Source organism: Pelobates fuscus, chromosome 5 (assembly GCF_036172605.1).
Source record: "Pelobates fuscus isolate aPelFus1 chromosome 5, aPelFus1.pri, whole genome shotgun sequence".
Classification (NCBI taxonomy): Eukaryota; Metazoa; Chordata; class Amphibia; order Anura; family Pelobatidae; genus Pelobates; species Pelobates fuscus.
The window spans coordinates 192,574,499-192,590,171 of NC_086321.1; the positions used below are offsets into that span (position 1 = coordinate 192,574,499).

A 15,673-nucleotide genomic window follows, 5' to 3' on the forward strand; every position below is an offset into this window, starting at 1 on the left:
TAATTTGAATCGGTATCAGAAATTATTCCATTCAGTTACATAAAGAAAAAAAACTTTTCAACTGCTTTATGTAGGAAAAGTCTCATAGACTTTAACAGATAACTTCTGAAGATAAAAATGTTTTAAAAGTTTGTTTTTTTCCTGATAAAATGCTATAATTTCTGATGCTGTTTCAAGCGAATTAAATCGAGGCCATGGTCATCTACCCCATAACCAGCTTATCTGAATGTTGAAAGTGTTCCTGAAAATATTTTTTTTTTTTTACAGATTTACCACCACAGCATTATTCCATTATAGTATAAACTATTCTAACAAGGGATTCCTAATGACATACTTGGAGATTCTAAGACGAAGTAAACATTCTATTTTAATGCTATCCCGGCCTAATGTTTAAACCCTCAGCCAAGGTTTTTCCCTTCATACTTTAGCTGTAGTCAGAACCAGGCTGCGTGCACTACAAATCCCAGAATCCTCTCGTCCTCCATCCATTGCCTGCTGTGACCGGTGGGGCTGTGTAGCCCACTAGTCTCTCGGAGACATAGTATACAGATAAATATATGCAGCTTTAATGGAGAGTGCTGCGTACTCACCGCTGTGTTCGCACCGACACCTGCTGTAATAATAATAGTAACTATGGCCGGACACAGGAACGCTTGGTTCCCGCCCTTGTTTCCCCCGGTAAGGAAGACGTGCTGCCACTGCAGGTGCCTGGCCTAGGGAGTCACTGCGTGCAGCCACCGGGTAACTTATAGCCCTGCAAGTCTCACTACACAGCAGCCATTGGAGGGTAAGCCAGCTCACCGAGCACAAGTGAGGCACTATATATAGTTTTACATGCGGATATATAAGCTTTTTTATTTTATTTTTTAATCTTTGTCTGTTAACATTTCTGAATATTTATTTTTTTAGAGCTCTATCTCTCACTGTCAGAAGGGTTAATCACTGCAATGGTGCATTATGTTTACTTCTCTGCCAAGAATACGGTTATATTAGTATCAGATTGTCTTATGATCACACTCCTTTGAAGATTAAATATACTTTCAATTTCCAAAATATAGTACATTTTGCATAAAACCCCCAGACCTGCTTTCTTATTGTATCTTGCTGTATTAATCATACTAATTTCAATTTTTAATTTTTTTGGTTAGCAAAACCGTGAACGATGTCTCATCCAAGCGGCCCAATTGAGGTGGAACGTAAATTTGTCCCAGGCCCAGAGGTGGAGGACCAATTGCTTACTCTGGGAGCTGTGCTGCAAGATGAAATGAAGTTCCAAGACTCATACTATGACAGTCCTGATCTACGTTTGACTCTAGCAGACATGTGGCTGCGCAAGAGAGCAGACTCGTGGGAGCTGAAGCACCCTTTAGTTCGGGGTGCCCGTGGATTGAATGGCACCTCTACCCAATATCAGGAATTAAATAATGAAGCTGAAATTATCTGCCGGGTAAGCGAAGAGTTAGGAGTCCCATGTCCCCACAACTTGGAATCTCTGCAACTTGAAGAGTTTGCAAGATTTGTGACGACAAGGCGTAAATTCCTGTTACCTCTAGATGATAACAGTAACCACAACGTGGTAGTGGATCTGGACATGACAGATTTTGGCTTTGCAGTTGGAGAAGTGGAGGTTCTGGTACAGACAAAAGAAGAGGTGCAAAGTGCATTGGTGAAAGTGGATGACATCTGCAAGAAACTAGGCAAGTATGATAGGGCTTAGTGACCATACTTTGTCCGATATAAAACACACTATTTTGCAGGCCTGTTATCTGCAAGCCGTAACCTCTTTCCCGGGACAAACCGAGATGCCTCTGTGCTGGAGCCTTGCATTAACACAATCACTGCTTTCCTATGCTTCTCAATATGCTGTAGTATAGCTGGTTGACAAGGAGGGTGGGTGAGAGGCAGGCACGCTCTTACCCAGCATACCTGCCACTTTCTTTAGCTCTGTGGAGCCAGCGATAGTGGTAGAAAACCTCCCTGGCTGCGACAGCCATTGAGACATTTTGGTAAAGTTACATAGTTACATAGCTGAAAAGAGACTTGCGTCCATCAAGTTCAGCCTTCCTCACATATGTTTTTTGCTGTTGATCCAAAAGAAGGCAAAAAAAAAAAAAGTTTGAAGCACTTCCAATTTTGCAACAAGCTAGGAAAAAATTCCTTCTTGACCCCAGAATGGCAGTCAGATTTATCCTTGGATCAAGCAGTTATTACCCTACATTGAAAGATTATATCCTTGAATATTCTGTTTTTGCAAGTATGCATCTAGTAGCTGTTTGAACATATGTATGGACTCTGATAAAACCACTTCTTCAGGCAGATAATTCCACATCCTGATTGTTCTTACAGTAAAAAAAACCTTTTTTAATTAATTTGAATCGGTATCAGAAATTATTCCATTCAGTTACATAAAGAAAAAAAACTTTTCAACTGCTTTATGTAGGAAAAGTCTCATAGACTTTAACAGATAACTTCTGAAGATAAAAATGTTTTAAAAGTTTGTTTTTTTCCTGATAAAATGCTATAATTTCTGATGCTGTTTCAAGCGAATTAAATCGAGGCCATGGTCATCTACCCCATAACCAGCTTATCTGAATGTTGAAAGTGTTCCTGAAAATATTTTTTTTTTTTTACAGATTTACCACCACAGCATTATTCCATTATAGTATAAACTATTCTAACAAGGGATTCCTAATGACATACTTGGAGATTCTAAGACGAAGTAAACATTCTATTTTAATGCTATCCCGGCCTAATGTTTAAACCCTCAGCCAAGGTTTTTCCCTTCATACTTTAGCTGTAGTCAGAACCAGGCTGCGTGCACTACAAATCCCAGAATCCTCTCGTCCTCCATCCATTGCCTGCTGTGACCGGTGGGGCTGTGTAGCCCACTAGTCTCTCGGAGACATAGTATACAGATAAATATATGCAGCTTTAATGGAGAGTGCTGCGTACTCACCGCTGTGTTCGCACCGACACCTGCTGTAATAATAATAGTAACTATGGCCGGACACAGGAACGCTTGGTTCCCGCCCTTGTTTCCCCCGGTAAGGAAGACGTGCTGCCACTGCAGGTGCCTGGCCTAGGGAGTCACTGCGTGCAGCCACCGGGTAACTTATAGCCCTGCAAGTCTCACTACACAGCAGCCATTGGAGGGTAAGCCAGCTCACCGAGCACAAGTGAGGCACTATATATAGTTTTACATGCGGATATATAAGCTTTTTTATTTTATTTTTTAATCTTTGTCTGTTAACATTTCTGAATATTTATTTTTTTAGAGCTCTATCTCTCACTGTCAGAAGGGTTAATCACTGCAATGGTGCATTATGTTTACTTCTCTGCCAAGAATACGGTTATATTAGTATCAGATTGTCTTATGATCACACTCCTTTGAAGATTAAATATACTTTCAATTTCCAAAATATAGTACATTTTGCATAAAACCCCCAGACCTGCTTTCTTATTGTATCTTGCTGTATTAATCATACTAATTTCAATTTTTAATTTTTTTGGTTAGCAAAACCGTGAACGATGTCTCATCCAAGCGGCCCAATTGAGGTGGAACGTAAATTTGTCCCAGGCCCAGAGGTGGAGGACCAATTGCTTACTCTGGGAGCTGTGCTGCAAGATGAAATGAAGTTCCAAGACTCATACTATGACAGTCCTGATCTACGTTTGACTCTAGCAGACATGTGGCTGCGCAAGAGAGCAGACTCGTGGGAGCTGAAGCACCCTTTAGTTCGGGGTGCCCGTGGATTGAATGGCACCTCTACCCAATATCAGGAATTAAATAATGAAGCTGAAATTATCTGCCGGGTAAGCGAAGAGTTAGGAGTCCCATGTCCCCACAACTTGGAATCTCTGCAACTTGAAGAGTTTGCAAGATTTGTGACGACAAGGCGTAAATTCCTGTTACCTCTAGATGATAACAGTAACCACAACGTGGTAGTGGATCTGGACATGACAGATTTTGGCTTTGCAGTTGGAGAAGTGGAGGTTCTGGTACAGACAAAAGAAGAGGTGCAAAGTGCATTGGTGAAAGTGGATGACATCTGCAAGAAACTAGGCAAGTATGATAGGGCTTAGTGACCATACTTTGTCCGATATAAAACACACTATTTTGCAGGCCTGTTATCTGCAAGCCGTAACCTCTTTCCCGGGACAAACCGAGATGCCTCTGTGCTGGAGCCTTGCATTAACACAATCACTGCTTTCCTATGCTTCTCAATATGCTGTAGTATAGCTGGTTGACAAGGAGGGTGGGTGAGAGGCAGGCACGCTCTTACCCAGCATACCTGCCACTTTCTTTAGCTCTGTGGAGCCAGCGATAGTGGTAGAAAACCTCCCTGGCTGCGACAGCCATTGAGACATTTTGGTAAAGTTACATAGTTACATAGCTGAAAAGAGACTTGCGTCCATCAAGTTCAGCCTTCCTCACATATGTTTTTTGCTGTTGATCCAAAAGAAGGCAAAAAAAAAAAAAGTTTGAAGCACTTCCAATTTTGCAACAAGCTAGGAAAAAATTCCTTCTTGACCCCAGAATGGCAGTCAGATTTATCCTTGGATCAAGCAGTTATTACCCTACATTGAAAGATTATATCCTTGAATATTCTGTTTTTGCAAGTATGCATCTAGTAGCTGTTTGAACATATGTATGGACTCTGATAAAACCACTTCTTCAGGCAGATAATTCCACATCCTGATTGTTCTTACAGTAAAAAAAACCTTTCCTTTGCCTTAGACGAAATCTTCTTTCTTCTAGTCTAAACGCATGACCTCGTGTCCTATGTAAAGTCCGGTTTGTGAATAGATTTCCACACAATGGTTTGTATTGGCCTCGAATATATTTGTATAATGTTATCATATCCCCTCTCAGGCGACGTTTTTCTAAACTAAATAGGTTTAAATTTGTTAACCTTTCTTCATAGCTGATATGTTCCATTCCTTTTATTCATTTTGTAGCCCGCCTCTGCACTTTTTCTAGTGCCATAATATCCTTCTTTAGAACAGGTGCCCAAAATTGCACAGCATATTCAATGTGTGGTCTTACCAGTGATTTATAAAGAGGCAAAATGATATTTTCGTCCCGAGAATGAATGCCCTTTTTCATGCATGACAATACCCTACTGGCCTTGGACATTGCACATTGTTGCATAGTTTGTTGTCTATAACAATTCCCAAGATCTTTTCGTGTGTTATCCCTAATTCGCTTCCATTAAGGGTATACGTTGCTTGTGTATTCTTTACGCCGAAGTGCATAACTTTGCATTTTTCAACATTAAATTTCATCTGCCATTTGAGTGCCCAGTCCTCCAGTCTATCTAAATCCCTCTGCAGCAAAGTAATATCTTGCTCACATTGTATTATTTGACAAAGTTTTGTGTCATCTGCAAACACTGAAACATGACTTTCAATGCGGTCTTCAAGATCATTTATAAACATGTTAAATAGAAGGGGTCCCAGAACAGACCCCTGAGGGACACCACTTGCCACCTCTGTCCAGCTTGAAAATTTACCATTAAGGACAACTCTTTGTACTTTGTTTTTAAGCCAATGTTCTACCCAAGAACAAGCATTTTCATCTAGACCGATTTCCTTGAGTTTGAACACTAATCTTCTGTGTGGAACTGTATCAAATGCCTTGGCAAAGTCCAAATAGATCACATCCTGTTGCAAAGTCTTATCAGTATTAAAATTAACACGCTTTTATAAACCGTCACAAATATGACAGACCCCAGACACAAAGCAATGCAGCAAGCTAAAATGTTTGAGTACCATTAAATTGGGCAATAGTAACAACCCCAGGATGTACTTGAAAACCAGAGTAATTTGAATGTACCTTTCCTGGTTAAATACTTTTATTATTTGTAGTATTCCTTTAGAGAAACACTACATCCCTGCAGCTTGCTGAAAGTAAAGGTATATTTTAACTAAATATTAAAGAGACACTCTAGGCCAGACATAGGCAATCTTCAGCACTCCAGATGTTGTGGACTACACATCCCATTATGCTTTGTCAGCATTATGGGGGATGTAGTCCACATCTGGAGTGCCGGAGGTTGCCTATCCCTGCTCTAGGCATTCAGACCACTTCAGCACACTAAAGTGGTCTGGATGCAGTGTTCCAGGCCCCTTACCCCGTAAAAGGTAATTATTGAAGTTTAAGAAACCGCAATAATTACCTTTTGTGGTTAACTCCACCTATTGTGGTTGTCTACCAGTGAGCCACTAAAGGGACTTCTGGTTCCTTAGGCAACTTTTCATCACCTAACTGAAGCTGGATGTCCTCACGCTATGCACCCGAAAACCCCATAGGAAAATAATTAGAATGCTTTCCTATAGGGGAAGTACTAATGTGATTGCACCCATAGCAGCACACACGCATTTGGTCTCCCCCTACCAGCTGGCACTATAGTTTCCCTTCAAAGGGATGCTACAGGCATCAAAATAACTAGCTTAATAAAGCTGTTTTGGCGTATAGATCATGGCCCCCTTCCTATTTAGCTGTTAAATCACTTTTTTTTTTTATTTAGTCTTTGCCACACTTACCCTGGCGTGGACTCACACAACCTGCATGAAATAATAAAAATGGCTTATTTTCAGTCTGACTAACTTGCATCTCCTGCTCTGTAAATTTAACTTTATTCACACGCAAGGGGCTCATGAAGTGTCTACAAGGCTATTAACATAGCAGAAGATTAACCCCTTAAGGACACATGACGTGTGACATGTCATGATTCCCTTTTATTCCAGAAGTTTGGTCCTTAAGGGGTTAAACAAAAAGACTATACAATAAAAGTAAATGTAAACATTAGAGGTCTATTTACAGCAAGTGTTTAGGACTGCTGTGTAAGTTACATATACAGGGAGGTGTGACTAAGGCCGCATAAACAAAGTGATTTAAAGGGACACTCCAGGCACCCAGACCACTTCTGCCCATTGCAGTGGTCTGGGTGCCAACTCCCACAACCCTTAACCCTGCAACTGAAAATATTGCAGTTTTTATAAACTGCAATAATTACATTTCAGGGTTAACTCCTCCACTAGAGGGCACTTCCTGGCACAGGCCTGTGCTAGAACATTAGTGGACATCCTCACGCTGTGTGAGGACCTCCAGCGTCGCTCAATTCCCCATAGGAAAGCATTTTCAATGGTTTTGGTCTCTGCCGGCGGCCGCACATGCACGATCGGTCTCCCCTGCCAGATGAAGTCGGCGGAGGAGGAGCATGGGCGGACCCGAAATCACCACCGAGGGTCTCAGGTAAGTCACTGAAGGGGTTTTCACCCCTTCAGCAACATGGGATGGGTGGTGGGAGGGAGAGGGTACCTGCAGTGCCAGGAAAACAGTTTGTTTTCCTGGCACTGTAGTGACCCTTTAACTCCTAAATGACAAAGAATTGAGCAGTGAGACTGCAGGGACATGATTTATACACCATAAATGCGTCATTAAACTAAAAAAATGTTGGTGTCTGTAGTATTCCTTTAATTTATTTGTTCGTGGAGTGTTCCTTAAAATTTTGCAATTCTTTTTCAGTTCACTATTATTTCAATGTTTAACGAATAAACCCTTACATGTGAATGGCTTCTGCTTTTTTAACTGTATTTCTATTAGCTAAACATTTATGGTTTATTATATTTTTATTAAGTAGTGTTAAATGACTGTTATATTCTTCTGTTACAGGTGTATTCAGCATTTCTCCAGTGCCAGGAAAAATGTCAACCTTCCTGAAAAGGAATCGAGAAGAACATTACAGGAAACTGCTTGAGGTCCATGTTCTATGAGCCACACTGTCCTGCAGAGACCTTTACATGAACAAGGTTATTAACAAAAGTAAGAATTCTTAGTGAATTTCAAATTTAAGGTCAAAATAGCGGAATTAAAAAATTTAAGTGAGTGCTGCATTCAGTTTATCTACTGTGGCCTTAAAGGGACACTCCAGGAACCCAGACCACTTCTGCTGGTCTGGGTGCCAACTCCCACCACCCTTAACCCTGCAAGTGTAACCATTGCAGTTTTTATAAACTGCAATAGTTATCTTACAGGGTTAAGTCCTCCTCTAGTGGCTGTCTATTAGATTAGGTGGGGGTAAGTAACCCTGATAGTTTACCAATTGTTAAGTTCCATCTTCAAGCTACTATATGCCATGAATAAAAACCACTGATCTTTTAATATAAATAAAGTGTGTGCATATTACATATTAACCTTGTTGACTGTTCTGTTCCTTTTCAAAATACAGGGTGTTATTGAAAATGTCCTCTAGTCGTACCAGGTTATTATATGACCAGTACTTTGCATAACATACTGCAAAACCATGTGAGACAGAAGCCAGTCGATGAATAGACAAATTAGCAAAGTGCTGTTAAACAGACAGAATTGCTCTACATACTTATTTACACTCCTATCCACTTTCATTGTCACTGCAGGTTTCTCACTCATTTTATCTCCCTCCCCCTCCGACTCTGCCTTTCACGGCCTCCCTCAGTTTCTCTCTGCCCTGCATTGATTTCCCGCTTGTGCATATTGACTTTCACTTAGCGCTGATCAGTGTTTAAGTTGTCTGAAATCCGCTGCCTTCTCCACGCTCAATACCTTCGATCTCATCAGCTCCTCCTAATAGCCCAACAAGATTGTTGTACCCTAGGAGGCACAGCCAGTGCTAGCAGCCGCTCAGAAGGGATGCAAGCACCAATATCTGACCTGAAAGTCTGGGATTTGGGATAAGTTTAAACTTGTATTTTATTTATTTTTAAAGAGAACAGCTATCCACTAGGCTTGCTATTATTACAGTGGACAAAACCGAGGTCTCCAAACAAAACTAATAAAAATGATAGTCTCCTTAATTGTCTATATGTACTAATTTAGCTTTCTTATCTTGTTCCCATTCTCCTCATGCATGCTCCCAGGGCCAAGCTACAACAGAGTAAAATCCAATTTTAAGTGGTCTATGTCTTGCTAATAGCTTTCTAAACACCTGAATAAACCTAATATTTACTGCCTTTACATTAGTCTTAATTTTCTCTGTATATGACAGGCAGTTCTTTAATTCCATGACAGAACATTATCAAATAAATTCTCTAAAGGCTTGATGTTATGTGGATCTCACTTTTTTTCTCTCCACCTACTTGATTATTCCCATTGAGATTGTGTACTCCCCACAACACACACAAAGACTGGAAACAGGTCTATTTTATATACAATTGAAAAATATTTTATTGCAAACTAGGTGCATAGTTAATGTTGAGGAAACCACTTAAAGTTCAAATTAAATCCCATGAAGATGTGTTCCATTTACCTCCATGTGCCCTCAACAAGAATAAAAGGTTTGTTCCAGGCAACACACAAACTGGCTAAATATAAAAACTGATGTTTCAGAAAAATATTAAGGCCTGGAGGGATCTGTGACACGACACTGCCATCACTGGACACTGCGCTGTGATGTAGATAAAGGTTATCGCTTCCTGAAACCTGGTGAGAAATAGAGAATAGTGAGATTACCTAAACCTGTGTAATGAGACTACAGCAGAGCAATGAGAATAAAAAGACAATCTAGTAAAACTATTAAACAAATAAAAAAAACATACCTCTCTTCTTTTTTCCTTTTTTGGAGCTTCTCTTCGATTTCTTAGCAGAAGGTAACATGTCCTAAAAAGGAAATCAAAGTTTAATGCTTGTAAATGTTTGATAAATCACACAATTCATTCCACTATTGACACTCTACCATTACATCCAATGTTGCACTTTGCAAATTAAGCCTCTGCGATCCATCATCTTTCCTAGTACAACCAATCTTTTTCAACACTCCTACTTACCTCATTTCTCCCTTCCCCCCCAGTTAGGGCACTAATGTCCGTGAAGTGAGTAAGAGAACCAAGCTGTGATGTCATCGAGAGCACTTTCTTTTTTCGTGCCTTTTCTTGGCGCGTCATATTCAAACGCACCATCATGGACTCCTCATATCGGGTTCTGTGTGGAGAAAAACACAGGAGTTGCATCAGGATTCTGTAGAAGTTGCCCTTTTATTTATTAAATTATTATTATTACTATTTTTTTTACCTGTGTTGCTCCTCTCTCTCATGCCGCATCATATGATATGCTTTCCCTTCTCGTATCTCTTCTGGAGCATCAGTATACTGTTCCTTCAATTCCCGAATAACAGAGCTGCTTAAAGCTCGTTTCTTTGCACGCTCTAGAAGTCTACGTTCCTTCTCTGCCTCTGTATCATCTGAGAAGAAATGTTGGTATAGTGTTCCTTTAACTATATTTAGCAGTGCATATGTAAACAATCTAAAAAATACTATTGTGACTTGCACAGTTATGTAAATAAAGACTACATTTTGGGTCCATTCAGCTGTTCAAAAATACCAAATTTCCCTTACCATAAATTAAAACATTTTTATAGTACAAGTTGCACTAATAACACATGGATAGTTGCCTGATCCTCTCACAGGACAGGTGACACTGAAAAGGTTAAAGGTACGCAAATCACCAGAATTACTACAATAAAGTGGTCTGTGTACAGTGGCCCTGTAACTTTAACCCTATAATGTAAAACAGAAAACATTCCAGAAGTCATTAATGCACTGAAACCCAGTGAAACTATCCATGAGGACATTGAAAATCACAGGAAAGCAATGAATTCAATGCCTTTATGCAAGAATCAATCCTGACTGAATCCTTAATTGCGGTGCAGCGTGCGTTTTAGCATTAATCCGCCAATATTTATCATTAAAACCGATAATGTGAGAAACGTGCTGTTTATGTAAGGGAACGAGCAAAAGGCGACCACGCACTTAAGAGGAAATTATGAGAAGAATTCAAGAGTTTTCAGCGTAGCCCAAATAGTTGTGCCAGCCGACAATTTGTGATCTCTCATAAGGCTGTCTGGCGTGTGTTGAGGCGATGTTTAATCATGATGCCATACCGGTTGCAACTGGTACAGGCTCTTCATGCAGGTGACTATGGAAATAATTTAGTGATGCAATGTTACAGACCATGGGGCTTCTTACCGAGTTTGATTTTTAGTGATGAAGCAACATTTCATGTAAGAGGTAAGTCATTTTCCAGCAAGATGGAGCAGCGCCACATTGGCACCTGCAAGTACGACTGTTTTTAAATGACACACTGCTTCAGTGTTGGATAGGTCGCACAGGACTCCAAGAAGTGGAGCCACACTTTTACACCCTGTAACTTTTTCATGTGGGGATTCATCAAAGAATGTGTTTTGTGACACCATTACCACTACATATTCGCATTTTGAACCAAATCAGAAATAAAATCACCCGCACATAACTGTGCTCGTTCTGGCAATGGGAGTGAATCACAACCTGCAATTGCACATTCACCTTCTAGTTACTGTAAACACAGTGAAACAAGTGTTTGTGTCTCACAAAGAGGTAGCTTCTAACGGTCTTTATAAAGAATCAGCCTTTTTGCAGCTCTCAAACGAGCATGTGCACAAAGCCTCTTCCTCAATCAATTAGACTGGCGTTGGTAACAGTCTGAAACTTGGAAATAGATTTACTGAAATATTACACATAAACCAGTATGAAATGATCTTAAAAGGCCTCTGTTTTTATTGAGCTGAACTGGGAGACTGGTAGAGCTATATACATGCTGTCCTGCAGCTGATAAAGGTTGATGGTGTTACGGCAAGTTTACAGTTCTTTAGTTTCCATGATTCAACTGTTATTGTAATTTCCTATCTGGATAAAGTGGCTACAATGAATTGGAGTACTAGAAACCATGCCTTAATTGCCTTGCTGTTTGTATCCATCTATTATGAACTCCCCTTGGATGTATAAAAAGTATTGTTAGACAGATTAAAGGGACTCTCCAGTCAGCAGTTTTAATTTACCTGGTTCCAGCGCCGGGAGCCTCGTGAAGCCGCGCACCCTATTTCCTCAAAATGACAATAGGCGGGCGCGAGCAGGGAGCAGCCAGACTCTTCCATTTGGAAGCGTCATTGCTCCCTTGTGCGCATGCGCACATACTTCATAGGGCGGCATTCATGCCGCCCTATGAAGTCCTGAGCACACTACCGCGCATGCGCGCAAGCTGACTGACCGCTCAGCTCGCGTTCTTTGCCCGCCCCCTCTCCTCTGCTGACAGGCAGGAGAATGAAGGCGCGCACACAGTCCCTTCTCTCCTGAACACGTCAGACGTATTTTAATACGTCTGACGTGTACATGGCCTTTTTAGGGCCTACATGATTGGAAGTCCCTCTGGTGGCCGTCTGAGTGACAGCCACTGGAGGTATTCCTATCAATGTAAACACTGTATTTTCTCTGAAAATACAGTGTTTACATTAGATTTCCTGCAGGGAGCTATAGATCTCACCTGAACAACTACATTAAAGGACCACTCTAGTGCCAGGAAAGCATACTTGTTTTCCTGGCACTAGAGTGCCCTGAGGGTGCCCCCACCCTCAGGGACCCCCTCCCGCCCGGCTCTGGAAAGGGGAAAGGGGTAAAAACTTACCTTTTTCCAGCGCTGGGCGGGGAGCTCTCCTCCTCCTCTCCGCCTCCGTTCCTCCCCGTCGGCTGAATGCGCACGCGCGGCAAGAGCTGCGCGCGCATTCAGCCGGTCACATAGGAAAGCATTCATAATGCTTTCCTATGGACGCTTGCGTGCTCTCACTGTGATTTTCACAGTGAGAATCACGCAAGCGCCTCTAGCGGCTGTCAGTGAGACAGCCACTAGAGAATTAGGGGGAAGGCTTAACTAATTGATAAACATAGCAGTTTCTCTGAAACTGCTATGTTTATAAAACAATTAGTTAACCCTAGCTGGACCTGGCACCCAGACCACTTCATTAAGCTGAAGTGGTCTGGGTGCCTAGAGTGGTCCTTTAAGCTGTAGTTGTTCAGGTGACTATAGTGTCCCTTTAAGTAAAGTTCTGTCTAAAACCACAATTCTTTTACAGTTACATTAAACGGTTGTTTTTCTGGTGACTATAGTGTCCCTTAAAAAATTAACAATCTGGACCCCTAAAGCACTTTAGCTTACTGAAATATGTTATGTGTAAAGAGTGTGCACTCTTTTTACATTTTACAAAAGTGAGGATTTTATAATTTAACCTAGTTACACCCCCTTGACATTTTGGTTGCTTAGCTCAGTTGAGCTAAACTCAAGAGGCACCAATTGCTCAGAGCACCTGCTTTGCAAAGATGTCTCATTGAGCTGCATTGGAGAGTCTGTGAATGGACAGCCAAAGAAAATCTGGGTAGGCTTAGAAGCCTTTTTATATACTCCCAATAAAAAAAAAAAAAATACATGCATGGTTTTAATATAAAAAAAAAAATATATATATATATATATATTTATATTTTTTTTGGGGGGGGGGTGTCCCTTTAGCATCGCCCAGTGGTTTTAGTACATACCATAGTGCACAGGTGCCAGCCGAGGGGGGATGTATTTTCTGCCTTTACTCTGAGATTTCTTAGCAGTTCCACCACTTGCTTCTCCTTCTCCATCTGACTCTCCATCAAACTCTTCAAGCTGCAGAGAACAGGGAGCAGTTATTGAAACTGTAAACACACTGCATAATATGATACTTTAACCCCTTAAGACCGCAGCCAAATGTACAAGTTGTGATCCAAAAAAACGTAAACAAAACCTGGCATTTGCGCTATATGTCTGTCCAACCATAATTCACCTCTTTCATATTAAATGCACCCCCCATTATTATATATCATTTTATTCAGGGGAAACGGGGCTTTCGTTTAACATCAAATATTTAGGTATGGAACATAATTTAATATGAAAAAAATATTTAAAAAATGGGAGAAAATAAGAATTTTTTACATTTTTTTAGTTCTACGTGACATTCTAACTGTGAATGTCATAATACTGTTTGCTTTTACTGCAATACAATACACATATTTGTATTCAGCGATGTCTCGCGTGTAAAACAGTACCCCCTATGTACAGGTTTTATGGTGTTTTGGGAAGTTACAGGGTCAAATATAGCGTGTTACATATTTCAGTTTTTTTACATTGAAATTCGCCAGATTGGTTACGTTGCCTTTGAGGCCATATGGTAGCCCAGAAATAAGAATTACCCCCATGATGGCATACCATTTGCAAAAGTAGACAACCTAAGGTATTGCAAATTGAGTATGTCCAGTCTTTTTTAGTAGCCACTTGGTCACAAACACTGGCCAAAGTTAGTGTTAATATTTGAAAATGCAAAAAACTAATTTGAACGCAAATTTTGGCCAGTGTTTGTGACTAAGTGGCTACTAAAAAAACTGAACATACCCTATTTGCAATACCCTGGGTTGTCTACTATTGCAAATGGTATGCCATCATGGGGATAATTTTCATTCCTGGGCTACCATACGGTCTCAAAGGCAACCTGGCGAATTTTAATGTGAAAAAACTGAAACGCAAACCTTATATTTGACTCTGTAACTTTTGAAAACACCATAAAACCTGTACATGAGGGGTACTGTTATACTCAGGAGACTTCGCTGAACACAAATATTAGTGTTTCAAAACAGTAAAACGTATCACAACAATTATATCGTCGGTGTAAGTGCCATTTGTGTGTGAAAAATGCAAAAAATGTCACTGTCACTGACGATATCGTCGTTGTAATATATTATACTGTTTTGAAACACTAATATTTGTGTTCAGCGAAGTCTTCCGAGTAAAACAGTACCCCCCATGTACAGGTTTCATGGTGTCTTGGAAAGTTACAGAGTTAAATATAGTGCTAGACAATGTAATTCCCTGAACTTTTGGCCTGGGTTGGCAGGCAGGTCCTGCAAATTGTAATTAATAAAATGACCTAATTATGTAAAATTATTACATAAATATATGCGTAGAATTATTATATATATATATATATATATATATATATATATATATATATATATATATGTGTGTATATATATATATATATATATATATATATATATATGTGTGTATATATATGTATATAATTTTTTTTAATTATTTTTATTTATATATAGGTATATACATAGTGATATATACGTATATACTTATGTATATAGATATATATATTATTTCGTTCTACATGTATTTTGATATCAATATATATATATATTAATTTTAAAATACAGTTAGAACGAAATTACGCATGTTTATATATTTTTTAGCTATTTTTTTCATTATTTTTTTATTATTTTTTTATTTATTTTTTAACGTATTTATATATTTATTTATTTTTTATTATATATAAATATATATATAATGAAAATTATATATATATTTAATCAATATCATTGTACGTGTATTTTGATATTAATATATATATATATATAATTATGTATATATTAATATTAAAATACACGTAGACAGTGTATGCATATTTATGTGTATGTGTGTATATGTGTGTATATATATATACTTAGATCATATATATAATAAATATATATATGATCTAAGTATATATAATGTATTTTTACACTGTTTTAACATTTTTTATTTGTATTTCAGACAGCAGGGGGAGTACCTGTCATTACAGGCACTCCCCCTGCTGGCAATGCCTTGGACGGCTATGCCGTCCATGTGATCGCGGGGTCCTCGCAAGGACCTCGCGATCACATGGCCCTGGGCGGCTGAAGAGGACGCAGGGGGACTCCCTGGGCTCCCGGGTAAGTCCCCCATACCGCGATCGCCGGTGTGGGATCGCCGGCGACCGGGTAAGTA

At 39.7% G+C, this 15,673-nt stretch overlaps 3 protein-coding genes across 5 annotated transcripts in view; 2 read left to right on the forward strand and 1 right to left on the reverse strand.

Moving 5' to 3' along the window:
- Nucleotides 1–390: 390 nt before the first annotated feature.
- Nucleotides 391–1,717, forward strand: LOC134612164 (thiamine-triphosphatase-like). Its single transcript, XM_063456520.1, has 2 exons — nucleotides 391–787; nucleotides 1,149–1,717. The coding sequence occupies exon 2, from the start codon at nucleotides 1,163–1,165 to the stop codon at nucleotides 1,715–1,717; it is 555 nt and encodes a 184-aa protein (XP_063312590.1). The 5' UTR covers nucleotides 391–787; nucleotides 1,149–1,162.
- Nucleotides 1,718–2,753: 1,036 nt separating this feature from the next.
- LOC134612722 (thiamine-triphosphatase-like) lies at nucleotides 2,754–8,177 on the forward strand. Of its 2 annotated transcripts, none has more exons than XM_063457146.1 (3): nucleotides 2,754–3,176; nucleotides 3,515–4,063; nucleotides 7,679–8,177. In XM_063457146.1, the coding sequence occupies exons 2-3, from the start codon at nucleotides 3,529–3,531 to the stop codon at nucleotides 7,777–7,779; spliced, it is 636 nt and encodes a 211-aa protein (XP_063313216.1). In that variant the 5' UTR covers nucleotides 2,754–3,176; nucleotides 3,515–3,528; the 3' UTR covers nucleotides 7,780–8,177. The 2 variants fall into 2 exon arrangements, with proteins under 2 accessions (XP_063313216.1, XP_063313215.1); XM_063457145.1 differs by having other exon boundaries at nucleotides 2,756–3,153.
- Nucleotides 8,178–9,183: 1,006 nt separating this feature from the next.
- The window catches only part of NGDN (neuroguidin), a 124,697-nt gene continuing 118,207 nt past the window's right edge, over nucleotides 9,184–15,673 (reverse strand). For both annotated transcript variants that reach the window (XM_063454889.1, XM_063454890.1), the window contains 5 exons: nucleotides 13,378–13,495; nucleotides 10,052–10,220; nucleotides 9,808–9,961; nucleotides 9,580–9,640; nucleotides 9,184–9,463 (listed from right to left, as the gene is read on the reverse strand). In XM_063454889.1, the coding sequence (XP_063310959.1) occupies nucleotides 9,447–9,463; nucleotides 9,580–9,640; nucleotides 9,808–9,961; nucleotides 10,052–10,220; nucleotides 13,378–13,495 (519 nt within the window). In that variant the 3' untranslated portion in view covers nucleotides 9,184–9,446. The remainder of the gene's footprint in view (nucleotides 9,464–9,579; nucleotides 9,641–9,807; nucleotides 9,962–10,051; nucleotides 10,221–13,377; nucleotides 13,496–15,673) is intronic.